General features: G+C 46.6%; 2 protein-coding genes across 8 annotated transcripts; one reads left to right on the forward strand and one right to left on the reverse strand.

Moving 5' to 3' along the window:
- Positions 1-18,644: 18,644 nt before the first annotated feature.
- On the reverse strand, positions 18,645-22,227 carry LOC137349055 (zinc finger protein 239-like). 4 transcript variants are annotated; one of them, XM_068014356.1, is made up of 3 exons: positions 21,832-22,227; positions 20,933-21,019; positions 18,645-19,699 (listed from the first exon to the last, which is right to left on the reverse strand). In XM_068014356.1, exon 3 carries the CDS (start codon positions 19,350-19,352, stop codon positions 18,771-18,773), a length of 582 nt encoding a protein of 193 aa, XP_067870457.1. In that variant the 5' UTR covers positions 19,353-19,699; positions 20,933-21,019; positions 21,832-22,227; the 3' UTR covers positions 18,645-18,770. The 4 variants fall into 4 exon arrangements, with proteins under 4 accessions (XP_067870457.1, XP_067870456.1, XP_067870454.1 ...); XM_068014355.1 differs by having other exon boundaries at positions 21,672-22,227; XM_068014353.1 differs by having other exon boundaries at positions 21,522-22,227.
- LOC137349051 (zinc finger protein 34-like) lies at positions 21,389-26,776 on the forward strand. 4 transcript variants are annotated; one of them, XM_068014332.1, is made up of 3 exons: positions 21,389-21,727; positions 22,887-22,994; positions 25,524-26,776. In XM_068014332.1, the coding sequence occupies exon 3, from the start codon at positions 25,818-25,820 to the stop codon at positions 26,640-26,642; it is 825 nt and encodes a 274-aa protein (XP_067870433.1). In that variant the 5' UTR covers positions 21,389-21,727; positions 22,887-22,994; positions 25,524-25,817; the 3' UTR covers positions 26,643-26,776. The 4 variants fall into 4 exon arrangements, with proteins under 4 accessions (XP_067870433.1, XP_067870435.1, XP_067870434.1 ...); XM_068014334.1 differs by lacking the exon at positions 21,389-21,727 and adding an exon at positions 21,918-22,002; XM_068014333.1 differs by lacking the exon at positions 21,389-21,727 and adding an exon at positions 21,920-22,022.
- The last annotated feature ends 466 nt before the right edge of the window (positions 26,777-27,242 follow it).

The raw sequence follows: 27,242 nt of genomic DNA on the forward strand, positions 1-27,242 counted from the left end.
ATCACAGTTTTACACCAGTCTCTGATTTGACAGCACGTTTCCAGCATTCACTGTTGTTCTTCCTGACTCTAAACACAGTTGTAAAGGAGCCTTCTGTTCTGTGCCTCGGAGCTCTGAACCATGGAAGAGAGTGGTTGGCATACATTTTTTACACATCTCAGGATTAACCCACACGGGGAACTTGTTGTCAGTGAAGAGAGACGAGAAAGACCAAAGTGCCGTTTGTTCCTCTCAGTGTGACCCTGAAGGACTGTGTCCAGGCTGAAGTTCTCTTCCTGCCGTACGATCCTCCCCCCAGATTGTTCTTTCTGAGCTCCAGCCAGGTGATGTTAAAACACTCAGGTAGGAAAGAGAAAAATCTACAACAATGTGTTTAAAACAAAGCTGGTATATTTGGCATTTATCCAGGATATTAAACTCCAGCCCCGTTATTGGGGTTATTAACATCAGCAGAAACAAATTCCAACTGTCAGAATGAACATGGTCAGTCCAGCATGTGATTAACAGCAGCAATAACAGCAGAATCCAATCCCTGCAGTCACTTGTGAACTCACTGGTGTTTCTGTAGGTCAGATGACTCAGTGAATCCCGTCCCACACTCGGTGCAGGTGAATGGCCTTTCTCCAGTGTGAACCCGCTGGTGCCTCAGCAGGCTGGATGACTCAATGTATCCCTTTCCACACAAGCAGCAAGTAAATGGCCTGTCCCCAGTGTGAACTCGCTGGTGTCTCTGCAGACCCTGTTTGCTTTTAAATCTCCTCTCACAGTCAGAACATTTAAAAGGTCTCTTATTGGTGTGAACACGTCGATGTGTAGTAAGGTGGGATGACTGAGAGAATCCCTTGCCACACCTGGAGCAGGTGAACAGCCTCTTCCCAGTGTGAGTGCGCTGGTGTTCAGTGAGATCAGACGATTGCCTGAACCCAATGCCGCAGTCAGTGTGAACTCGCCGGTGTGTCAACAGGCTGGATGAAGTAATGAATCCCTTTTCACATGCGGAGCAGGTGAACGGCCTCTCCCCAGTGTGAACTCGCTGGTGTGTATGGAGGCTGGATAACTGAGTAAATCCCTTCCCACACACAGAGCAGGTGAATGGCCTCTCCCCGGTGTGAACTCGCTGGTGTGTCCGGAGGTTGGATGACTGAGAGAATCCCTTCCCACACACAGAGCAGGTGAACGGCCTCTCCCCGGTGTGAACTCGCTGGTGTGTCCGGAGGTTGGATGAATGAGTGAATCCCTTCCCACACACAGCAGGTGAACGGCATCTCCCTGGTGCGGACTCACTGGTGTGTATGGAGGTTGGATGACTGAGAGAATCCCTTCCCACACACGGAGCAGTTGAACAGCCTCTCCTGGGTGTGAACCTGTCGGTGTCTGTGGAGGTTGGATAACCAGTGAATCCCTTCCCACACAAGGAGCAGTTGCACAGCCTCTCACGGGTGTGAAGCCGCTGGTGTTGCAGCACGGCGAACAACCGCCCAAACTTCTTCCCACAGTGAGAGCAGCTGAACGGTGTGGAACTGGTATGAATGCGCTGGTGCTCCCTCAGTGAATGTGCGCTTTTTAAGCTTTTGTTGCAGCTCGAGCATTTAAACTCTCTTTCTTCAGTATGAGCTCACTGATGTGTATGGAGACTGGATGACCGAGTTAATCCCTTCCCAGATTCCGAGCAGGTGAATGGCCTTTCTCCAGTGTGAGTGCGTCGATGAACTTCCAGCTCAGATGGGTAATGGAATCCCTTCCCACCGTCCCCACATTTACACAGTTTCTCCCCGGTGTGGCTGCTCTTATGTCTCGACACAGAGCGTGTGTACGGTTTTTCCCTGCTTTGATCAGTGCTTTTTGCTTCCATGTTCAAAGGCCAACTATATTCAGGTTAGGATAAATTGAGTGATGTTTTCAGATCTTGACGTGACAGTAGGTTTGAGTTTCCCACCTGCTGAAAAAAATACAAAAGCAGGTTGTGAAACTGAGCTGAATCAATCTGGTATTTTGTGGGGGCTGCACTAGGGCCAAGTGACCATCAAAGCTAACAGATTGACATAAAAACCCAACTGGTTCACTCATGTCCTTCAGGGAAGGGAACCTGCCATCCAGTCTGGACCTACACAAGATTCCAGCCTCCATGGGAGGAGAGAGAGGAACTTTCTACATCTGCAACTCGACCAGAACTCTGACATGAACTTTCAGACCTGCAACTTTCCCAAGATAAAAAGACAAGGGCAGCAGTTGCATGGGAACACCACCACCTGCAAGTTCCCCTCCAAGTCACACACTATCCTGACTTGGAACGATATCGCCGTTCCTTCACTGTCACTGGGTCAAAATCCTGGAACTGCCCTCCTAACAGCACTGTGGGTGTACCTACACCATGGACTGCAGCGGTTCAAGAAGGCAGCTCACCACCACCTTCTCAAGGGCAATTAGGGATGGGCAATGAATGCTGGCCTGGCCAATGATAACCTGCTGGGGCTGCAGCTGGAAAGATCTCAGAAGCTCTGGGGTCAGAGGTTTCAAAAATCCCGCCACTGAGGAAATACCTGGTGAGTTGGATGACGTCACCGAGCAATTGCCGCAGCGTGAAGACGTCACAGCGTACACACAGACCATCAGCACCTGCGCAAAACAGTCCTGGCAACAGTGAACCAGCTCTGGGAAAATTGCGATTGCGTGAGCGGGCCCTGTCAATCATTTTCTTTCCTGGTCATTGGGACCCTGAAGCCTCACCCACTCTCTGCGCCGTCACCAAGGAGACTGCGCATCCGCTCTGCTTCTCACTCAACCGGAACCTGTTCCTGGAAAAAAAACATCGGAGCTGCAAACGCGGGACCTGGAGGTAGAGCATAGTTACCCGACCCGAACCCGATGGGACCCGACGACGCGTTGGGTTCAGGTTGGGTCGCTCATCCGGGTCCGGCATTCAGGCTCGGCTCGGGTCGGACACACTGGCAGCCAGGTCATCAAGGCAGGAAACACTCCGCACTAGTCTGCAGTGAGCGATTCCATCCAAGGTAGAGCACAACCTCTTAAATATAATCAACTTCATTCCAGTGCTCGGGTTGGGTCGGGTCGGGTTGGGTCGGGTCGGGCGCAGGAAAAAATGAAAGGACTTGGGCTGGGTCGGGCTCGGGTCAGATGTGGTTCTGGCGGGCTCGGGTCGGGTTTCATTTGCAGACCTGAGCAGGCCTTTACCTGGAGGTTTTTATTCGGAGTTGCAGCCTGCACCAGGTGTGTCTGAAGCCTCTCTGCCCACCTGCAGGCTCTCACCCGCTGCAGAGACACTGCGCATGTTCCAGATACAGTCCAGCCCCGTGCCCGCGCACTGGGCTCCTGTAGTGTGAATAAGCTCCAACAGTAAATACACGACATTTCCCGTTTCCTCATTCCACCCTGCTTGATTCATCCTCAATGAACTCTAATAAATCTGTCAAACAAAATTTCCCTTTTGTAAAAGCATGTTGACTCTGCTTGATTGCATTACGGTTTTCTAAATGTCCTGCTACTACTTCCTTAATAATGGATTGTGGCATTTTCCCAATGACAGATGTGAAGTTAACAGCTTTCTGTTACCATCTCCCACCCTGCCCTGCACGTTCTTGAATAGAAGTGTTACATTTCTGCTTTTCCAGTCTACTGGGACCTTTCCAGAATCTAGGGAATTTTGGAAGATTACAACCAATGCATCCATTCTCTCAGCAGCCACTGTCTTTAAGAGCTCAAGACGCAAGCCATCCAGTCCAGGGGACCTCCACCTCGGTGCCATCACTAAACACATCTTCCCCTCCCCTCCCCTCCCCTGTCAGCATTCCAAAGGGATCGTTCCCTCCGCGACACCCTGGTCCACTCTTCCATTACCTCGGACACCGCGTCCCCTTCCCATGGAACATTTCTGTGCAATCGCTGGAGGTGTAATACCTGCCCTCTTACCTCCACTCTCCTCACCATCCAAGACCCCAAACGCTCCTTTCAGGTGAAGCTACAATTTACTTGTACTTCTTTCAATTTCGTTGACTGTATTCGCTGCTCTACATTGCCGAGACCCAATGCAGAATGGGTGACCACTTTGTGGAATACCTCCGCTCAGTCCGAAAGCATGACCCCGAGCTTCCGGTTGCTTGCCATTTCAACATCCCTCCCTGCTCTAATACCCATATTTCTGTCATTGGCCTGCTGCAGTGTTCCAGTGAACATCAACGCAAGCTCGAGGAACAGCACCTCATTTTCCAATAAGGCACTCTATAGCCTTCCGGACTGAACATTGAGTTCAATAATTTCAGAGCATGAATGGCCCCTTTTTATTATTATTTTATTTTATTTTGTTTCATCATTTTTGTACCATGTGCCTGCCATAAACTTGGTTTTTCATGTTTGTGCTTTTGGACAGAGCTGTTCATTATTCTGTCATTAACACTCTGTACTAATGCTTTGTTTTTCACCACACCATGGGCACACTCCGTTTGCCTTTGCCCCATGACTTCCTTGTCAGTTAATTTCTCCTGCCCTCTGTCCTATCACACACCTTCCCTTTTGTTATCTTTCCCCCCACCCCCACTTTACTTGCTGAAAACCTATTCGATTTCTAACTTTGCCAGTTCTGATGAAGGTCACAGACCTGAAACGTTAACTCTGCTTCTCCCTCCACAGATGCTGCCAGACCTGCTGAGTATTTCCAGCACTTTGTTTTTATTTTAAGTCCAGGCGACGTGTCAACCTTCAGTCCCATTAGTTTTCCAAGTACTTTTTCTGTAGTGATAGTAATTGTTTTAAGTTCCTCCATCACTTTTGCCTCTTGATTTTCCACTATTCTTGGGATTATTTTTCTGTCTTAGACTGTGAAGACAGATACAAAATACTTGTTAAAAGTCTCTGCCATTTCCGTTTCCCATTGTTAACGTACCAGTCTCATTCTCTAAGGGACTTTAGCCACTCTCTTTTTATATATTTGTAAAAGCTTTTACTGTATATTTCTTGATAGTTTACTCACATACTCTAATTTCACCCTTTTATGTCGTCATCTTCGGCTGGTTTCTAAAATTTTCCCAATCTTCTGGCCTACCACCAATCTTTGCAGTATTGCACGCCTTTTCTTTCAATTTGATACCCTCATTAACTTCCTTAGTTAGCCACAGATGTGCATCCTTCTCAAAGTCTTTCTTTCTCAATGAAATATATATTTGTTGAATGTTATGAACTATCTCCTTAAATGTCTGCCACTGCTTCTCTAATCCCTTACCTTTTAGTTTATTTTCCTAGTCCACTTTAGCCAACTCAGTCTTCATACCCTTGCAATTGTCTTTATTAAAGTTAAGACACTAGATTCAGACCCAAATGTCTCACCCTCAAACTGAAGTGAAATTCTAGCATGTTATGATCACTCTTGCCTAGAGGATCCTTTACTATGAGATCATTCATTATTCCTGTTTCACTACACATTACCAGGTCTAAAATAGCCTTCTCCCAGCATGGCCCGAAGAAGCTACCCCCAATACACTCTAAAAATTCATCCTCCAGGCTACCTTTGCCAATTTTTTTAGTCCAATCTATATGAAGATTAAAAATTGCCCACGATTATTGCAGTACTTTTCCTACAAGTCCCATTATTTCTTGATTTATATACTGTCCCACAGACGAGCTACTTTTGTGGGGCCTATAAACTACTACTACCAGTGACTTCATTTGATTGCTATTTCTTATCTCCACCCAAACTGATTCTACATCTTGATCTTCCGAGCCAAAATCATTCTCACTGCTCTATTGATGTCATCCTTGATTAACAGAGCTACCCCACCTCCTTTTCTTTTCTTCCTGTCCTTCCAAAATGTCAAATACCCTTGAATATTTAGCTACAGCCTCATTCATCTTGCAGCCATGTCTCTGAAATGGGTATCATATCATACCCATTTATATCTTTTGTGCTATCAGCTCATTCACCTTGTTATGAATGCTGCGTGCATTCAGATAAAGTGCCTTTTATTTTGTCTTTTTACTATTTTTCCCTACTCTGACCTTAATTATTTGCTGGTCCACTCTTATGCTTGTACGCTCTGTCCCTTCCTGTCACACTCTGGTTATCATTAACTGTATTGCTATCCTGAAATATTGTCATGTCCTTTTTATTTAACTTTCTAAATTTCCCCTCACCTGAACTCTTCCCCGCTGCCCCACCCACCCCATCCCACCCCCACCATGGCCCAGTATTTAGTTTAAGGTACTCTCTAGAGCCTTAGTTATACGATTCGCCAGGACGCTAGTCTCAGCATGGTTCAGGTGAAGGCCATCCCAATTGTACAGCTCCTTCTTTCCCCTGTGCCTCATGAATCGAAACCCATTTCTCCCACACCAGTCTTTGAGCCACGCATTCAACTCTCTGATCAGGTTTACCCTAAGCCAATTTCCTCGTGGCTCAGGTAGTCACAGAATCACAGAATCGTTACAGGGCAGAAGGAGGCCATTCAGCCCATCGCATCTGCACCGGCTCTCCTAATTAGCATTTCACCTAGTGCCACTCCCCCGCCTTCTCCCCATAACCCTGCACATTCTTTCTTCTCATATAACAGTCTAATTCCCTTTTGAACTCTACAATTGAACCTGTCTCCACCAAACTCTCAGGCACTGTATTCCAGACCTTAACCACTCACTGCAAAAAAAAAAAAAATTTTTCCTCATGTCGCTTTTGCTTCTTTCACCAATTACTTTAAATCTGTGCCCTCTCATTCTCGATCCTTTCACGAGTGAGAGCAGTTTCTCTCGATCTACTCTGTCCAGACTCCTCATGATTTTGAATACCTCTATCAATTTCCTCTCAGCCTTCTCTTCTCCAAGGAAAACAGTCCTAACTTCTCCAATCTATCTTCACAACTGAAGGGCCTCATCTCTGAAACCATTCTTGTGAATCTTTACTGCACCCTCTCTAGCGCCTTCACATCCTTCCAAAAGTGTGACGCCCAGAACTATATGCAATATTCCAGCTGAGGACAAACTAGTGTCTTATAATATAATTAAAATAGAAAATGCTGGAAATACTCAGCAGGTCTGGCAGCCTCTGTGGAGAGAGAAACAGAGTTAATGTTTCAGACCTTTTATCAGAAGTGTCTTGTGCAAGTTCAACATAACTTCCTTGCTCTTGTACTCTATGCCCCTATTAATCTTCCTTTTCTTCTTCTTTGGCCTCCTTGGCTCGAGAGACAATGGGTAAGTGCCTGGAGGTGCTCAGTGGTTTGTGAAGCAGCGCCTGGAGTGGCTATAAAGGCCAATTCTTCCACAGGTGCTGCAGATAAAATTTGTTTGTCGGGGCTGTTACACAGTTGGCTCTCCCCTTGCGCTTCTGTCTTTTTTCCTGCCAACAGCTAAGTCTCTTTGACTCGCCACTCTTCAGCCCCGCCTTTATGGCTGTCTGTCAGCTCTGGCGATCACTGGCAACTGACTCCCACGACTTGTGGTCAATGTCACGGGACTTCATGTCGCGTTTGCAGACGTCTTTAAAGTGGAGACATGGACGGTTGGTGGGTCTGATACCAGTGACGAGCTTGCTGTTCAATGTGTCCTTGGGGATCCTGCCATCTTCCATGCAGCTCACATGGCCATGCCATCTCAAACGCCGCTGGCTCAGTAGGATGTATATGCTGGGGATGTTGGCCGCCTCGATGACTTCTACATTGGAGATTCTCCGGAGGCAGCGAAGATGGAATGAATTGAGACGTCGCTCTTGGCTGACGTACGTTGTCCAGGCCTTGTAGAGCAAGGTACTGAGGACACAGGCCTGATACACTCGGACTTTTGTGTTCCATGTCAGTGTGCCATTTTCCCACAATCTCTTGGCCAGTCTGGACATAGCAGTGGAAGCCTTTCCCATGCGCTTGTTGATTTCTGCATCTAGAGACAGGTTACTGGTGATAGTTGAGCCTAGGTAGGTGAACTCTTGAACCACTTCCAGAGCGTGGTCACCGATATTGACGGATGGAGCATTTCTGTCCCATGATGTTCGTTTTCCTGAGGCTGATGGTTAGGCCAAATTCATTGCAGGCAGCTGCAATCCTGCCGATGAGACTCTGCAGACACTATTCTGTGTGGGATGTTAATGCAGCATTGTCAGCAAAGAGGAGTTCCCTGATGAGGACTTTCCGTACTTTGGTCTTCGCTCTTAGACGGCCCCTATTAATAAAGCCCAGAATACTGTATGCTTTAATAACCGCGTTCTCAACCTGTCCTTCTACTTTCAATGACATGCACATAAACAACCAGGTCCCTCTACTTCTTCACCCTCCCCTTTAAAATTGTACTCTTTATTTTATATTTTCTGTCCATGTTCTTTCTACAAAATGTATCACGTTACGTTTCTCCACATTGAACTTCATCGGCTACCTGTCTGCCCATTCCACCAAATTGTCTATGTCCTTTTGAAGTTCTACACTATCTTCCTCACAGTTCACAATGCTTCCAAGTTTCTTATCATCGCAAAGTTTGAAATTGTGCCCTGTACACCAAAGTTTAGGTTGTTAATATATATCAGGAAAAGCAAGGGTCCCAACACTGACCCCTGGGGAACTCCACTACAAACCTTCCTCTAGCACAAAAAACATCCATTAACCACTACTCTTTGTTTTCTGTCACTCAACCAATTCTCTATTCATGTTGCTACATTTATTCCATGAGCTATAACTTCACTCACAAGCCTGTTGTGTGGCACAGTACCCAGGAGCTAGCACTACATGGCAGGGATACCAAGGAACTAGCACTGCAGGGTGGACATACACAGGGATTTGCACAACTGGACAGAGATACCCAGGACCTGGAACTAGAGGACGGGGCTACCCAGGAAGTAGGACTGCTGGGCAGGTCAACACAGTGTTATGGTCACATGGTGTGCATTGTAAGTGGTTCCCACTGTTCAACTTCCACCTGACTGCAGCGAGTATATTTTGCTATTAGGGTTTTATTTGTCAAATAATAAGATAGCAACAGACTTTCTTGTAGGTATAAAAACTGAAGATCAATATCCCTTATCACAAAATTGTCGCAACTGCACCCATTCACGCATTCACTCACACACACACACACACACAAAAGAGACAGATCGAGAGGAAATGGGGTAAGTGGTTTGAAGTGGGGTTTCGAGGTTCACAGTAATCACAGAGATCTTACCCCCTGTGGTGACTGATGATGGCCCAGGATGTGGCTACTTCACACCTTCCTTGTTTCAGAAGAACCCATTTAATTCAAAAACGTCTCCATGTTTTGAATCCACCCAGGATTACAGGTATCTCCAAGAAATACTTTGTTCCTCAGACTGCTGCTCTTGCCACATCCTGAGATCTACATTCAGTGCCATGCACTGCCACATGTACACACTTGACCTCTCTCTTCAGAAGCACCGCCTCACCTCACGCAAAGCTGTTCTGCTCAGCAGTTTCATTTCATCCTTTGTCTTATCCAACGCATTAACAAGGAACGCAAGCTCCAGCAGCTCATGGGTATCAACACCCTTCCAGATCCTTCTACCCCTTCACCTCCCTATGCCCCATCCCTTCTCCTAATCTGACCCCTTGCTGTTGCTATGGCACTGTTAGCGGGAATGAACCTAGAAGAATCACTCGACACTCAGGTCTGCTCCAATGTCAAACAGTTTATTGAGTTACGCCAGCGGGGAGCAGGTCACTGGGCTGTCCAGATGCCTCTCCACCGAACAAAGGAAAATCATCAATACTTATACATTTTCAAACAGTTACTCAGCCCATCCCGGCTGGACATGGTCCAATCACAACGATTATAGATCATATACATTGATTATTAGAGCCAATAGAAGTGGTTACTAGGCATGGAGGGACTGTACAACCGGCCCATAGGCAGATAGGGGATTACTCATGATGTTTCCATTCCCCCTTATCCATTATCCTTGGTTCTCATGTACGCATAACATCTTATCTTGACCTCATTACAGGCTGGTACCTTTGTCAGCATTCCACAAGGACATCTGCTTTGTCTTTGTTTAAGTTTGGATTAGTCAGCTCTTGTGTGGAATGTGGTCAAGTTAACTAAGCCCCATGATGCCTTGCAACCTCCTCAATGTTCTTTAAGATTATATGTATCTACTTACTCAAATAACATTTGAACTATATGTATTACTGCAGGTGCCTCTGCGCTTGGGAATACCCTACAACAGCACAACCGCTCAAGACAAAGCCCCAAAACAAAATATATGATTCTGATTGCGGTGGGAGCAATGCACTGTCAATTCAGTCCCATCACTCCACAGATTGTATAACATATCAATTTAAACTTTCCAAATTAAAGAAAGCCACAGCTGAATTGAACAATCTGTTAACCCCCAAATGAGATGAACCAAACCAGGTATCTTTAGATATCAATAAATTAACTGTTCATTAGAAAAACTTAAAAAAGAATCTTAAACACTACTAAGATAAACCAATATCTAAAAACAGAAATAACCATAGAACCATAGCAGTAAAGTCCTTGCAGATTTACGCTCCTGACGAAGTGGAATCTTCCAATGCTTGAAGTCCTTGCAGCCGTCCATTGGGAAAAAAACAAGTTCCTCAACCATAGGAAACCCAGCAGTCCAGTTTGGCAGCCGAAGTGCCACTCTTCTTTTTCCAATGATGAACACCAATCAACTATTAGTTTTTTTTTAAGAATTAATCTGGCTTGACTTTTCAGAATTCTGAGAGTATAATAAATAGAGTTTAAATAGACCGAGGGAGAGCTCTCCTATTTTCTTCAGTACATGCTGGCAGAACTAGTTTTTCAGCTAGTTTCAAAAGTCAATCGCAAGATTGTATATCCTGTTCTCAGTCTCTGAATGACTGTATCCGGGGCAACCAAAATGCACTTTCCTTGCTAACTTCTGAAGCTGGCTTGTTCTCCCTCTCTGTATGGTCGAATCCAAGACAACCAAGACGCATCTTCTGAAGCTGGCTGTCTTAAAGCAGTACAGATCCTTTGCTGCCTTAAAGACATACTGCATATATACTGCAAAAGAAACAGGATCATAACACCATGTAATCACAATACCCTCTGACCTTTCCATCTCTGATGCTGAACAATCTGTCCCTAACAAAGGACTCAGTTTTATCGCGTTGTGCCCCCACCTCAATGAATTTCATGCTTGGCGTGACATTGAGTTCTTCATCCGTCGTCTTCTCCTCCGGGCTCACTTCTTTGACCAGGAGTCCTTGCCCTGACCCGCAGACCCTTTCACCCACCTCTCTATCCACCTGGACCCTTCCCTCTGGCCTGTTACCCACTCTTGATCTTTTCATTGAGAACTGTTGGCGTGATATTGGCCGCCTCAATTTCTCCGCTCCCCTCACTCACTCTGACCTGTCTCAATCTGCACTCTTCTCTCAGGTCTAACCCCAACATTGTGATCAAACCTGCTGACAAAGGTGGTGCTGTTGTTGTCTGGCATACCAACCTCTACCTTACAGTGGTTGGGCGCCAACTCTCAGACACTTCTTCCTAACTACACCTGGACCATGACTCTACCACTGAACATCAGGCTACTGTCCACAGGACTGTCACTGACCTCATCTCCTCTGGAGATCTTCCCTCTACAGCTTCCAACCTCAGTCCCACAACCTCAGACAGCCTGCTTCTATGTCCTTCCTAAAATCCACAAAAAGGACTGGCCTGGGAGACCGATCATTTCAGCCTGTACCTGCCCCACGGAACTTATTTCTTCCTATTTTGGCTCTATTTTTTCTCCCATGGTCCAGTCTCTTCCCACTTACATCCGTGGCTCTTCTGCCGCCCTACATCATCTCGACACTTACCTTCCGGGAGCGGTGCGGAGAGGAGCGGACCTGCGGAGAGAATGCTGAGCGAGGAGCCAATAAATAGAGCCCGAGGATCGTGGCCTAGTCACTTAACCTTCCGGGAGTGGTGCAGAGAGGAGCAGACCTGTGTGAGAGCAGTCCAGGCACGCCGGAATTTTGAAGAAAAAGAAAAAAAAAAGTCAACAGTGACTTCACAGGAAAGCTGCAAGGTGATTGGTTTGGGAGTAACAGCTGTTAGGGAATAACTCTAAATAGCTGAGTTAGTAACGAAAAGTAAAGGGAAAAGTCTACTGTTTTTGTTTTAATATAGTAGGTAGTTTTTTGGGGGGAAATCAAGGTCCCTGGTATAAATAATCGAATTTTTGGATAATTTAAGGGGATAAATTCAGGGTAAATCATGGCAGGGCAGCTCGATGACGTGGAGTGCTCCTCCTTGTACAATGTGGGAAGTCAGGGACACTTCCAGTGTCCAGGGCGAACTCGCGTGCAGGAAGTGTCTCCAGCTGCAGTTACTCGAAATCCGTGTTTCGGATGTGGAATGGCAGCTGGAGACACTGTGGCGCATCCGCGAGGTTGAGATCACCGTGGATAGCATGTACAGGGAACTGGTCACACTGCAGGTAAAGACTGCTCAGGCAGAAAGAGAACGGGTGACTGCCATGCAAAGTAGAAGAACTAGGCAGGTAGTGCAGGACTCCCCTGGGTCCATCTCCCTATCTAGCAGATTTTCCACTTTGGATACGGTTGGGGGAGATAGCTTCTCAAGGGAATGCAGTAACAGCCACGTCTGTGGCACCACGGGTGGCTCAGCTGCACAGGAGGGTAGGAAAAGGAGTGGGAGAGCTATCGTGATAGAGGATTCTATTGTAAAGGGTACAGATAGGCGTTTCTGTGGCTGCAAACGTGACTCCAGGATGGTATGTTGCCTCCCTGGTGCTAGGGTCAGGGATGTCATGGAACGGCTGCAGGACATTCTGAAGGGGGAGGGTGAACAGTCAGAGGTCGTGGTACACTTTGGTACTAACGACATAGGTAGAAAGAGGAATGAGGTCCTGCAACAAGAATTTAGGGAGCTAGGTAGCAGATTAAAAAGCAGGACCTCAAAGGTTGTAATCACTGGATTACTCCCGGTGCCACGTGCTATTGAGTATCGGAATAGGAGGATAGAGCAGATGAATGCGTGGCTGAGGAGATGGCACAGGAGGGAGGGCTTTAGTTTCCTGGATCTCTGGGTCTGTTTCTGGCAAAGGTGGGACCTGTACAAGTTGGACGGGTTGCACCTAAAACGGAATGGGATCAACATCCTTGCTGGGAGGTTTGCCAGTGCTGTTTGGGGGGCGGGGTTAAACTAATTTGGCAGGGGGTTGTGATACAGAGTGGAGGTACAGTAGGGGGTGATGCACAGTCAAATATAGAAGAGAAACTGAATCAGTCTGGAAGGCAGAGCAAATACAGACCTGTTAAGGCACAAGTGAAAAATGGAAGGCTGGATAGCATCTATTTTAACGCAAGGAGTCTTACTAGTAAGACAGATGAATTGAGGGCGTTGATTAGCACATGGGAATATGATATTATTGCTCTCACAGAGACATGGTTGAGGGAGGGGCAGGGCTGGCAGCTCAACATTCCAGGGTATAGAATCTTCAGGCGTGACAGGGGAGGGGGTAAAAGAGGAGGTGGCATTGCACTGTTGATCAAGGAGTCAATTACTGCAGTAAGGAGGGATGATATCTTAGAAGGTTCCTCAAATGAGGCCATATGGGTAGAACTGAAAAACAAAAGGGGGGCATTCACTTGGCTGGGAGTGTGCTACAGGCCTCCAAACAGTCAAAGAGATAGAGGAGCAGATATGTAGGCAAATCTCAGAGAGTTGTAAAAATAATAGGGTAATAATAGTAGGGGATTTCAACTTCCCCAATATCAACTGGGATAGTCTTAGTGCAAAAGGCTTAAATGGGGCAGAATTGTTAAAATGCATCCAGGAGAGCTTTCTGAGCCAGTACATAGAAAGTCTGACAAGAAAAGGGGCAGTACTGGACAAGTGGTAGACGTGTAGACGGTAGATCCATTTCGGGGATAATGACCATAACTCTAAGATTTAAGGTAGTTATGGAAAAGGACAAAGATGGACCGGAAATAAAGGTACTGAATTGGGGGAAGGCCGATTTCAATATGATAAAATAGGATCTGGCTAAAGTGGACTGGGAGCAGCTACTTGTAGGAAAGTCTACATCAGACCAGTGGGAGTCATTCAAAGAGGAAATAGTGAGAGTTCAGAGCCAACATGTTCCCGTAAAGGTGAAGGGTAGGACCAATAAGTCCAGGGAACCCTGGATGTCAAGGGATATAGAGGATTGGATAAGGAAAAAAAAAGAGGTTTATGGCAGATTTAGAGCACTGAAAACAGCGGAGGCCCTCGAGGAGTATAGAAAGTGTAGAGGGTACTTAAAAAAGTAATTAGGAGAGCGAAGAGGGGGACATGAAAAAAACACTGGTGGGAAAGATAAAGGAAAATCCTAAGGCATTTTAGAAGTATATTAAGGGCAAGAGGATAACCAGGGAAAGAGTCGGGCCCATTAGGGACCAAAGTAGCAATCTGTGTGTGGAGCTGGAGGACATAGGTGAAGTTTTAAATAATTACTTTTCACCTGTGTTCACTATGGAGAAGGACGATGTAGGTGTAGAGATCAGGGAGGGGGGATTGTGATATACTTGAACATATTAGCATTGAAAGGGAGGAAGTATTAGCTGCTTTAGTGGGATTAAAAGTGGATAAATCCCCAGGCCCAGATGAGATGTATCCCAGGCTGTTATGTGAGGTAAGGGAAGAGATAGCAGGGACTCTGACGCAAATATTCTAATCCTCTCTGGCCACAGCAGAGGTACCAGAGGATAGCAAATGTGGAACCATTTTTAAAGAAGGGTAACAGGGATAAACCAGGTAATTACAGGCCAGTGAGTCTAACATCAGTGGTTGGGAAAATATTGGAAAAAATCTGAGGGACAGAATTAATCTCCACTTGGAGAGGCAGGGATTAATCAGGGGTTGTCAGCACGGCTTTGTCAGGGGGAGATCGTGTCTAACTAACTTGATTGAATTTTTCAAGGTGGTGACTAAATGTGTAGATGAGGGTAAAGCAGTTGATGTAGTCTACATGGACTTCAATAAGACTTTTGATAAGATCCCGCATGGGAGATTGGTTAAGAAGGTAAGAGCCCATGGGATCCAGGGCAATTTGGATCCAAAATTGGCTTAGTGGCAGGAGGCAGAGGGTGATGGTCGAGGGTTGTTTTTGCGAGTGGAAGCCTGTGACCAGTGGTGTACCACAGGGATCGGTGCTGGGACCCTTGCTGTTTGTAGTGTACATTAATAATTTAGACATGAATATAGGAGGTATGATCAGTAAGTTTGCAGATGACATGAAAATTGGTGGTGTCGTAAATAGTGCGGAGGAAAGCCTTAGATTACAGGACGATATAGATGGGCTGGTAAGATGGGCGGAGCAGTGGCAAATGGAATTTAATCCTGAGAAGTGTGAGGTGATGCATCTTGGGAGGACTAACAAGGCAAGGGAATATACAATGGATGGTAGGACCCTAGGAAGTACAGAGGGTCAGAGGGACCTTGGTGTACTCTTCCATAGATCACTGAAGGCAGCAGCACAGGTAGATAAGGTGGTTAGGAAGGCATATGGGATATATTTTATGCCTCGGCTAATAAAGTAAGAGCAGGGAGGTTATGATGGAGCTGTATAAAACGCTAGTTAGGCCACAGCTGGAGTACTGTGTACAGTTCTGGTCACCACACTATTGGAGGGATGGGATTGCACTGGAGAGGGTGCAAAGGAGATTCACCAGGATGTTGCCTGGGCTGGAGCATTTCAGCTATGAAGAGAGACTGAAAAGGCTAGGGTTGTTTTCCTTAAAGCAGAGAAGGCTGAGGAGGGAACCTGATTGAGGTATACAAAATTATGAGGGGCATTAATAGGTTAGATATGAAGAAACTTTTTCACTTAGCAGAGGGGTCAATAAGCAGGGGGCATAGATTTAGGGTAAGGGGCAGGAGGTTTAGCGGGGATTTGAGGAAAAACATTTTCACCCAGAGGGTGGTTGGAATCTGGAACACACTGCCTGAAGATGTGGTAGAGGCAGGAACCCTCACAACATTTAAGAAGTATTTAAATGAGCACTTGAAACGCCATAGCATTCAAGGCTACGGGCAAGTGCTGGAAAGTGGGATTAGAATAATTAGGTGCTTGATGGCCAGCACAGACACAATGGACTGAAGGGCCTGTTTCTGTGCTGTATAACTCTATGACAATTTCCAGTTTCCTAACCCTAAACCCCTCCTCTTCACTATGGACGGTCTGAGGGCTCTCCACTTCTTCCTTGAACAGAGGCCCAACCAGTCCCCATCTACCACCACCCTCCTCTGCCTGGCTGAACCTGTCCTCACATTGAACAACATCTCCTTTAACTCCACTCACTTCCTCCAAATAAAAGATGTTGCTATGGGTATCCACATGGGTCCCAGTTCTGCCTGCCTTTTTGTGGGATATGTCGGACATTCCTTGTTCCAGGCCCCCTTCCACAACTCTCTTTCCGGTACATGGATGAATGTATCGGTGCCGTTTCCTGCTCCCGCCCCGAACTTGAAATCTTCAACTTTGCTTTCACCTTCCACCCTTCTTTCACCTTCACATGGTCCATCTCCAACACTTCCCTTCCCCGACTTCTCTGTTGCCATCGCTGGGGATAGGCTGTCCACGAATATTCATTGTAAGTCCGCTGACTTCCACAGCTACCTTGACTACACTTCCTCACACTCTGCCTTCTGTAAGGACTCCATTCCATTCTCCCAGTTTCTCCATCTCCAACACATATGTTCTGATGATGCAAACTTCCACAACAGTGCTTGATAGGTCCTCATTTTTTCTCAACCGTGGATTCCCCCCTACTGTGGTCGACAGGGCCCTCGGCTATGCCTGACCCGTTTTGCGCTTCTCCCCTCACCCCTTCCTCTCCCTCCCAGAACCACAACAGGGTTCCCCTTGTCCTCACTTTCCACCTAACCAGCCTCCACATCCAAAGGATCATCCTCCACCATTTCCGCCACCTCCAGTGCGATGCCACCACCAAACACATCTTCCCCGGTCAGCATTCCGAAGGGATCGTTCCCTCCGTGAGACCCTGGTCTACTCCTCCATCACCCCTCGGCACCTTCCCATGCAATTGCAGGAGGTGCAATACCTGCCCTTTTATGCCCTCTCTCCTCACTATCCAAGGCCCCAAACAGTCCTTCCAGGTGAAGCTGCGATTTACTTGTACTTATTTCAATTTAGTATACGGTATTCGCTGCTTACAATGCAGTCGCCTCTACATTTAGGGAGAAGAAACACAGATTGGGTGACCACTTTGCGGAATGGCTCCGCTCAGTCCGTAAGCATGACCCCGAGCTTCCGGTTGTTTGCCATTTCAATTCGCCACCCTGCTCTCATGCTCACATGCTGCAGTGTTCCAGTGAACATCAATGCAAGCTCGAGGAACAGCACCTCATCTGCCTTCTGGACTCAACATTGAGTTCAACAATTTCCAAGCACGACTGGCCCTTTAAAAAAATTGTGCTTGTCTTAAACTTTGTTTTTCATGTTTCGGCTTTTGGATAGAGCTGTTCATTATTCTGCCATTAACACTCTCTGGCCTAATGTTTTGTCTTTCACCACAACTATTAGCACACCCTTTGCCTTTGTTCCACGACATCTTTGACATTCAATCTCTCCTGCCCTCTGCCCTATCACACACCTTCCCTTTTCTTCTCCTTTCCCCCCCACCCTTCACTTGCTCAAAACCTATTACATTTCTAATCATTACCACTTCTGATGAAAGGTCATATAGACCTGAAATGTTAACTCTGTTTCTCTCTCCACAGATGCTGTCAGACCTACTGAGTATTTCCAGCACTTCCTGTTTTTATTTTAGGCAAAACAAGAACAGCCACCACAGAAAAGACATCATACAGTGACTTTGAGACTGACAATCTGTGAAGGTAACAAACTACACACCACCAGCTTTGGGCTGCGTTATAACCACTAGAGCTCTGCAATACCTCCGCAAGTACAAGACTGCAAAAATCCAGGCCTGCAACCTTTTATAGAAACACTTTTCCTCCCAAGCTGACTCAATAATCTTCTGTAAACCACAAACTCTTACCCCACTTGGGACTTTGAACTATTTCTTACCCTTTTCTGTCTGTTCTTGTATATTTATGTGTGGGTGAATGTGTGTGTGAGTATGGTCACAATCATTTCAGGATTGGTTAAAAGAGTGATCATTTTTCACCTGCAAGAAAACCTGTCATTTGTCTGTTTATTTGACCCTAAAGACATTGAGGGGCTAAAGCGTTATTATAACAAAACACAATTGTGGTCAGTTGGGAGGTGAAGAGTGGAACCCACCCACACACCTTACCACCTGTCTGTAACAGAAACTATTTTGAAGAGCAGGGCAGTTCTCCACAGAGTCTTGGCCAATATTTATTACTCAAACAACATCACTAAAACAGATTATCTGGGCATTATCACATTGCTGTCTGTGGGAGCTTGCTGTGTGCAAATTAGCTGCTGTATTTCCTACTTTACAACATTGGCTGCAATTTAAAAGAACTTCATTGGCTGTAAATTGTTTTGTGACGTCCTGATGTCATGAAAGAGCTACAAAAATACAAGTCTTTCTTTAACAGAGGAGAAAAGGCCCAAAAATGGAACATTCAACAGCAGCATTTCAATTAGTCTCCTCTTTTCCTGCAGAAAACAAATACTCTCCACATTGTGTTGGAAACAAAGCTAATTTATTCAATATTTATCCAGCCAAGGTAGACAGTTAGTAACATCATCAGAAACAAACCCCAACCATCAGAATGAATTAGTTTCAGTCCTGGATGCGATTAACAGCAATAACAGCAGAATCCAACCTCTGCAGTTACTTGTGAACTTGCTGGTGCTTCAGCAGGTTGGATGCTTCAGTGAATCCCTTCCCACACACAGAGCAGGTGAATGGCCTCTCCCCAGTGTGAACTCGCTGGTGTGTCACCAGGGTGGATGACTGAGTAAATCTCTTCCCACACATGGAACAGCTGAAAGGCCTCTCCCCAGTGTGAGTGTGCTGGTGTTTCAGCAGATCTGCTGTGCTTTTAAAGCTCTTCGCACAGTCAGAACATTTAAACGGTCTCACCTCATTGTGAACAAGTTGGTGTCTCAGCAGGTCGCCTGACTGAGTAAATCCCTTCCCACACACAGAGCAGGTGAATGGCCTCTCCCCAGTGTGAGTGCGTTGATGAATCACCAGATCCTTTTTCCTTTTAAAGTTCTTCTCACAGTCAGAACATTTAAAAGGTTTGTTATCAGAGTGAACTCTCTGGTGTGTCACCAGGGTGGATAACTGAGGGAATCCCTTCCCACAGATGGAGCAGGTGAAAGGCCTCTCCCCGGTGTGACCGCGTCGATGAGTTTCCAGCTCGGACGGGCGTTTGAATCCCTTTCCACAGTCCCCGCATTTCTCCATGACGTGGGTATCTTTCTCTCTGTCCAAGTTGGATGATCAATTCAAACCTCATCCTACACAGAACACGTGTACAGCTTCTCCCTGCTGTGAATGGTGTGATGTTTTTTTTCAGGCTGTGTAATTGTTTAAAGCACTTTCCACAGTCAGTGCACTGGAACACTCTCACTCGGGTGTGTGTGTGTCTCGGTGCTTTTGCAGTCTCACTGATGTTTGAAACCTTTTCCCACAGATGGAATAGACAAACATTCCTCCTTCCACATTCAAAGGACGATGAATGGAGTGGCTGTCAGATCTTGATGTGATGTTTGGTGTGAGTTTGCTGTGTGTAAATCCTCTCTTTTAAAACTCTGTAAAAGGAGTTTAGAAAAGCCATCACTATCAGTCAAGGAAAGAAAATCACAACTTTCTCTCCTCCTGCTCCCTGAGCCACAATGACTGCATATGCTTCCTGTTCCACATTTTCTCCTATAAAGATGACGGCTGTTAACCCACGCCTGTCTCCGGGAGAAGTCCCACAGCTGCCTTCCTACTCAGTACAAACACAGGACTGGAAGGTTCTTATTCTGGGTTTGAGACCTACACTGGGTGTTTGTAAATTGGATAATATTCCCTGTTTTATATTGGGGCCTGGGACTGCACTTGTGTGTGAATCCTGCATTGCCCCAGGGTTTATTAACCCCCTCCAGCCTCCTCCTTCCTGTTCTGGTTGCTCGCCATTTCAAAACCCCCTCCCGCTCTCATGCCCACATCTCTGTCCTGGGCTTGCTGCACTGTTCCAGTGAACATCAACACAAGCTTGAGGAACAGCATCTCATTTACCGATTAGGCACACTACAGCCTGCCGGACTGAATACTGAGTTCAATCATTTCAGATCATGACAGGCCTCCCTTTTTATTTTTAGTTATTTTTTCTTTTTTATTTAGTTTGTTCCATTCCATCATTCATTTTTTTACCCACTGTTTTTTTTTCATGTTTGTGCTTTGGGCCAGGGCTGTTCATTTTTCTGTCAACTAACACCCTCCCTGCACTAACGCTTTGTCTTTCAGCACACTATTAACATACCATTTGCCTTTGCTCCAAAATCTTCCGGTCAGTTCTTCTCTGTGATCCTCTGTCCTATCAACACCTTGCCTTTTGTTATCTCTTGCCCCACCCCTGCTTTATTTGCTTAAACCCTATTACATTTCTAACATTTAAGGGACACTGACCTGAAGCGTTAACTTTGCTTCTCTCTCCACGGACACTGCCAGACCTGCTGAGTATTTCCAGCATTTCTTGTTTTTATTTCAGATTTCCAGCATCTGCAGTGTTTGCTTTTATTAGAGATTAGGTCACTCCATTCAGTTCGTAAGCATGTCCCTGAGCTTCTGGTTGCCTGTCATCTGAATTCTCTGTTCCACTCCCACTCTAACCTCTCTGTCCTCGGCCTCTGACACTGTACTGATGAAGCTCAACAGAAGCTCAAGGAACAGCATCTCATCTTTCAATTTGGCATGTCAGTCTTCCAGACTCAGTTCATCTATTTCAGATAATTTCTGTTACAATTCAGTAGGATGTAAACAGTAAACCTGACACTCACCAGCACCTTTAGGAGAGACGATGGGAAACTCGATGTGTGCAGAGTGAGAATAAAATCAAAGTCTGCAAATCCTCCCCTTCTAATACCCTGTAAAAAATTACAAAAGTTATCACTGTCAGTACAGGATAGACATTCTGAACAGACAATTCTAGTTTGTGTGCAACATTTTTTCCTCTCTTGTTCCCCCAAAGCTGTAAATCCCCGTCCCACACACTCTCCCTCCTCTCTGTGCTGAAATTCAAACCCATGATACCAATTTCATCATTTCTTTCCTCCACTGCCAGTTTTCTCCCTCCCTGTACTCTGACTGGGTTCAGTTCTCCAGCCCCTGTGTGCAGAGTGAGAATCAAATGATTTTCTCTCCTGGTGACTGGGGCCCTGAAGACCCGCCCACTCGGTGTCGTCACCAAGATCGCACATGCGCTTTGCTCCCCGCTCAACCAAGATGGCAACCATTAATCTGGGCCGGTTCCCAGGAAAAAGCCTTGGAGCTGGAGGTTCTTATTCGGAGCTTGGAGCCTAGGTGTTTCTGAAGCTTCCCCACTCACCCGCCGGCTCCATTCCTCCCCCGCGCCCCGCCAACTCTCACCCGCTGGAAAAGCGTCTCCAGCACTCGCCGACCTCTGATCGAAGTGACACTGCGCATGCTCCAGATACAGTCCAGCACCGCGCCTGCGCACTGGGGTCCTGTAGTGTGACTCGCGCAGATTCACTTCTGCGGGGAATGCTGATTAAATACCATTGAAAGCCTCAAAGGCAGGCTCAGAGATTTTGGCTGTCTTTGTAAGGAGGAACGTAAGTCAACATTAAAATTAAAATAGAGCTGCATAATATTTCGCCCGTGAAGAACTGCAAATACGGTCCACCCCAGCTGACACAAGACTTTTTTTTTTACAAACTGTCAACATGGTGAAATGTCCTTTTCGGGAGTGGCGTCCATCTTTCTCTGGGGCTGCGATGCTTCATTTCGCCTACTTTCATCGCGTTCGTGCTGATTTGCCCCGAACAAAGATGGCGGTGGGGGTTTCACGGTTTTCCCCGAGCGGAGCAGTTGCGCGTGCGCGACTTGCGTGAGTGGCGGTTGTTGGAGGTGCGCGGAGGATTTCTTTCGCATCAGGAAGCGGTTAACGGTCGCCGGTGTTGCCATGGCTGCGGGGGGCAGGGCTTGGTTACGGTGGGCCATCGAGCTCGAGCTGAGCTGGTGAGCGGCCAGGAGAGAGCCCGGGGCTCGAGTGGGAGGCGGCAGCCGGCAGGCCCCGGGCTGGCCTCTCTCCTGGGGAGGACACCGCTCTGACTGGGGCCACCCAAAACACTCAAACACAGTGTCACAGCCTTTGAGGGGGGGGCAATGGGTGCGAGAAAACCTGGTTGATAATTACTGAGCTTGGATGGGTTTTGGTGTCTCCAGTGGGTGGGCTTCAGATTTTCCACCAGTCCCTCTGAGGAAAGGACTGGCTGCAAGTTTTTACTAATTCATTCATGGGATGTGGGCATCGCTGGCAAAGCTGGTATTTATTACCCTGTCCCTAGTCACCCCTTGAGAAGGTGCTGGTGGTGGGCGGCCGCCTCCTTGAACCGGTTTCATACGACTTAGTGGCTCGTTCGGCCACTTCAGGGGCAGTTAATAGTCAATCATGTTAGTGTAAGACTTCAGTCACATTTCCAGGCCCTGACCGGGTAAGGACAGCAAGTTTCCATCTCTCGAGGGGCATTAATGAACCAATTTTACAGCAATTGTGAAAAAGCAGACTATCCGGTCCTTTTATCCCTTTGTTGCTTGTGGGATCTTGCTGTGCACAGCTTGGGCTGCCCACGTTAACCTATATTACTTAATTGGCTGTAAAGTGCTTTGGAACATCCTGAGGTCGGGAAAGGTGCTGTCTCAATGAATGTTCTCCGGCAATCCAGCAGCTTCATGGTCACTTCTACTGACAACCAGCTTTTTTATTTCCAGATTTTGACTTCCAATTCTCCAACTGCCATGGCAGGATTCGAACTCACGGCCTCTGGATTAATGTAACAGAACCATGACTGCGTGCTGTGTGGCAGAGTGTTTAATTTGGTAAGTGTGGGAACTTCAGGGGTTGATCTCTTTCTAAAATCTAGTCATGTTTGCATTGAGCATTTAACTTAACTTTAACATTAAATTCTAGCTTCTTTCAGTCTTAGTCAATGGTAAGCAGGCTGTCTGCTGGTGTCATCTGCACAGTTAGTTACTTAGGTAGCTCGTTAGAACTGGTTCCCTCGTCAGCAGGGCCTGACTCAGGTCTGTGGAATTCTAGCTGGTATAAATACAGGAGGTTTTGCAATACACACAAAGTAAGCAGCACAAAGATCTGCTTGACTGTGAGACAGAGCTGAACTCTGGAATTTGCTAAATGTGGGAATTTGGTGCAGTGAGGGAGGAGGTGCTGTTCTGATCTTTTACAGAACAAGCAGTGATCCAAGAGAGGGAGCCGGAGACAGAGAGAGCTGAAGTCCAGAGACATTAATTAGGGAGCAGATAGGTGATTGGTTGGTGAGTTTTAATTTTTGCCTTTCTAAACTGGGTCAGTATTTAAACTGGTACTGTGGCGTTATACAAATTGTACTAAATATGTAGGTTAACTAGTTAAATTACTAAATATAACTCCAAATTATTAGTGATATTTATAAGCTTGAAACCTAAATAAACCTAAGTTAAATAAAACACAGCAGACCTGGCAGGGCAGGAGATGTGTTGCAGCTATAGCATGTGAGAGCTGGTGAATACCAGTGTGATCCATTGCAACCACATCTGCAAAATGTGTCTGCAGCTCGAGGAACTTTGGCTCAGAGTTGATGAACTGGAGTCTGACATTCAGACACTGCGATGCATCAGGGAGGGGGAAAGTCACCTGGACACTTTGTTCCAGGAGGCAGTCACACTCTTTAGGCTAGGAACTTCAGATTTGGTCCATGGTCAGGGACATGAGGGTGTGACTGTGAGTGAGGCAGGTATGGGGACCCAGAAGGGACCCAGTAGCAACAGAGGAGCCTTAGTGCCTGCAATTGTCCACAGATTCGAGGTTCTTGCGGATTCTATGGACACGAGCAGGGACTGCAGGGAAGGTAAGCAAACTGACCACAGCACCATGGTGCAGGGGGCCATTCAAGTGGGGGGAGTAAAAAGGAATGTAGTAGTAGGGGACAGTATAGTTAGGGGGATAGATGGTGTTCTTTGCAGCTGACAGTGAGTCCCGAAGGCTGTGTTGCCTGCCAGGGTTAAAGACGTCTCCTCGGGCCTGGAGAGGAACTTGGAGTAGGAGGGGAAGGATCCAGTTGTCGTGGTGTATGTGGGTACCAACAACCAGAAGCTGAACTGGATCTGCTACATAAATACTGTGGCTACAAGAGCAGGTCAGAGGCTGGGAATTCTGTGGTGAGCCAATGTCTGTCTACCGTCTACAAGTCAGGAGTGTGATGGAATACTCTCCACTTGCCTGGATGGGTGCAGCACCAACAACACTCAAGAAGCTCGACACCATCCAGGACAAAGCAGCCTGCTTGATTAGTACCCCTTCCACAAACATTCACTCGCTCCACCACTGACGTACAGTGGCAGCAGTGTGTACCATTTGCAAGATACACTGCAGCAATGCATCAAGGCTGCTTAGACATCACCTTCCAAACCCGTGACCTCTACCAACTAGAAGAACAAGGGCATCAGATGCAAGGTAACGCCACCACCTGCAACTTCCCCTCCAAGCCACACACCATCCTGACTTGGAACTATATTGTCGTTCCTTCACTGTTGCTGTGTCAAAATCCTGGAACTCCCTTCCTAACAGCACTGTGGGTGTGCCTACCCCACATGGACTCCAGCAGTTCAAGAGACAGATCATGCAGGCGAGGCTGTCATCCCGTGAATGAATTTTTTTAAAAGGTAGGATTAAGAAAGAGGTTCGACTGAGGGAATATGAGCTAAATTAAAAGGCAGAATCACAAAGGTAATAATGGATTACTAGCTGAGCCACGAGTGAATTGGTGTCTGGTAAATAAGATCAGAAAGTTGAATGCGTGACTCCAAGATTGGTGTGGGAGAAATGTGGGGCATCACATGAAAGCTGCAAGGTGATTGGTTGGTGAGTAACCGCTGTTGGGGAGCAATGCAGCCAGTCCCTCTCCCCGGCTCGATCCCCACAGCCCCGCAAGTCTGTTTTTCTCAGGTGGACATCCAACTTCCTCTTGAAGTCATTGATTGTCTCTGCTTCCACCACTCTTGTGGGCAGTGAGTTCCAGGTCATTACCACTCACTGCATAAAAAAAGTTCTTGCTCATATTCCCCCAGCATGTTTTGCCCAAAACTTTCAATCTGTGTCCCCTAGCCCTTGTACCATTTGTTAATAGGAACAGTTTTTCCTTGTCTAACTTATCTAAGCCTGTCATAATCTTGTACACTTCGATTAAATCTCCCCTCAATCTCCTTTGTTCTAAGGAGAACAAAACCAGCTTTTCCAACCTAACCTTGTAACTAAAATTCCCCTTCCCAGGAACCATTCTTGTAAATCTCCTCTGTTCTGTCTGTTCTGAATTTCCATTCTGTACTGACCTTTGTAAACTCCTTTTGCAGGGTGTTAGAAGGGGAGGATATGCAGATGCGGAACTCAAACTAAAGATCACTTCACAATTTGACAGTCCCTCGATTCATCAGGATCTGAATATCATCGGTCTTTGAATGTGGAAGGAGAAATGTTTATTTGTTCTGTCTGTGGGAAAACATTTCAAATATCATTGTGAGTGGGAAAGCACCAAGACACACACACCCAAGTAAGAATGTTCCAGTGCACTGACTGTGGAAAGAGCTTTAACCAATTACACAGGCTGAAACATATTATACTATTCACAGTGTGGTGAGACTGTACATATGTACTGTGAGCGGACAAGGCTTCCACTGATCATCCAACCTGGAGAGACACAAGGACAGCCGCACCACGGAGAATCCATGGAAATGTGGGGACTGTCTGAAGGGATTCAGTTGCCCGCCCCAGCTGGAAACTCATCGATGCAGTCGCACGGGGAGAGGCCGTTCACCTGCTCTGTTTGTGGGCAGAGTTTTAATCGATCATTCACCCTGCTGACACACCAGCGAGTTCACACTGGGGAGAGGCCGTTCACCTGCACAGTGTGTGGGAAGGGATTCACTCAGTCATCCCACCTGCTGACACACCGACGAGTTCATACTGGGGAGAGGCCATTCACCTGCTCCGTGTGTGGGAAGGAATTCACTCATTCATCTTCTCTGCTGAGACACCAACTTGTTCACACTGATCAGAGACCTTTTAAATGTTCTGACTGTGAGGAGAGCTTTAAAAGCAGAAACTGCTTGATGGAACACCAGCGATTTCACACCGGGGAGAGGCCGTACACCTGCTCCATGTGTGGAAACAGATTCAACAGTTCATTCCACCTGCTGACACACCAGCGAGTTCACACTGGGGAGAGGCCGTTCACCTGCTCAGTGTGTGGGAAGAGATTCACTCATTCATCTTCTCTGCTGAGACACCAACTTGTTCACACTGATCAGAGACCTTTTAAATGTTCTGACTGTGAGAAGAGCTTTAAAAGCCGAAACTACTTGATGCAACACCAGCGAGTTCACACTGGGGAGAGGCCATTTACCTGCTCGGTGTGTGGAAACAGATTCAATAATTCATCCACCCTGCTGAGACACCAGCGAGTTCACAAGTGACTGCAGGGGTTGGATTCTGCTCTTATTGCTGTGTTAATCACATCTAGGATTGAACCATTTTCATGCTGACAGGTGGAGTTTGTTTCTGCTGATAACCCCAATAACTAGACTGGAGCTTAATATTCTGGATAACTGTGAAATAAATCAGCTTTATTTCCAACACACTGTGTGGAGTATTTGTTTCCAGGAAAAGAGGAGACTAATTGAAATGCTGCTGTGGACTGTTCCATTTTTGGGCCTTTTCTCCTCTGTTGAAAGAAATGGCCAATTCCTGCTCCTATTTCTTATGTTCTCTGTGTCGAACCCGTGCTAAACTGCCCTTGGAGTGTTAGATGGGACAGTGTAGAGGAAGCTTTACTCCTTTCTACACTTTTTCTCTTTTCTTTTCATAATGTGGCGTTTATTTCCCAGATTCCTTTTATTTTGTCGAGGGGGGCCTTTATTCCCCGGATGTTCCGGCTGCGCCAGCTGGTCCCACCTCTGTCACGATCTCACCCCCAGGATCGATGGCGGAGGTGTTTTCTCTGAGTTCTTCTCGGGACCTGCTGCCTATGGGCACCAGTGGTTCTGAAACCCCCTCCACCTCCGTCCCTGGGCTAG

Source organism: Heterodontus francisci, chromosome 34 (genome assembly GCF_036365525.1).
Source record: "Heterodontus francisci isolate sHetFra1 chromosome 34, sHetFra1.hap1, whole genome shotgun sequence".
NCBI lineage: Eukaryota > Metazoa > Chordata > Chondrichthyes > Heterodontiformes > Heterodontidae > Heterodontus > Heterodontus francisci.

Coding starts and splice junctions, on each gene's coding strand:
- LOC137349055 (XM_068014356.1), bottom strand. CDS start 19,352: ATGGAGAAATGCGGGGACTGTGGAAAGGGATTCAAACGCCCGTCCGAG.
- LOC137349051 (XM_068014332.1), top strand. CDS start 25,818: ATGTACTGTGAGCGGACAAGGCTTCCACTGATCATCCAACCTGGAGAG.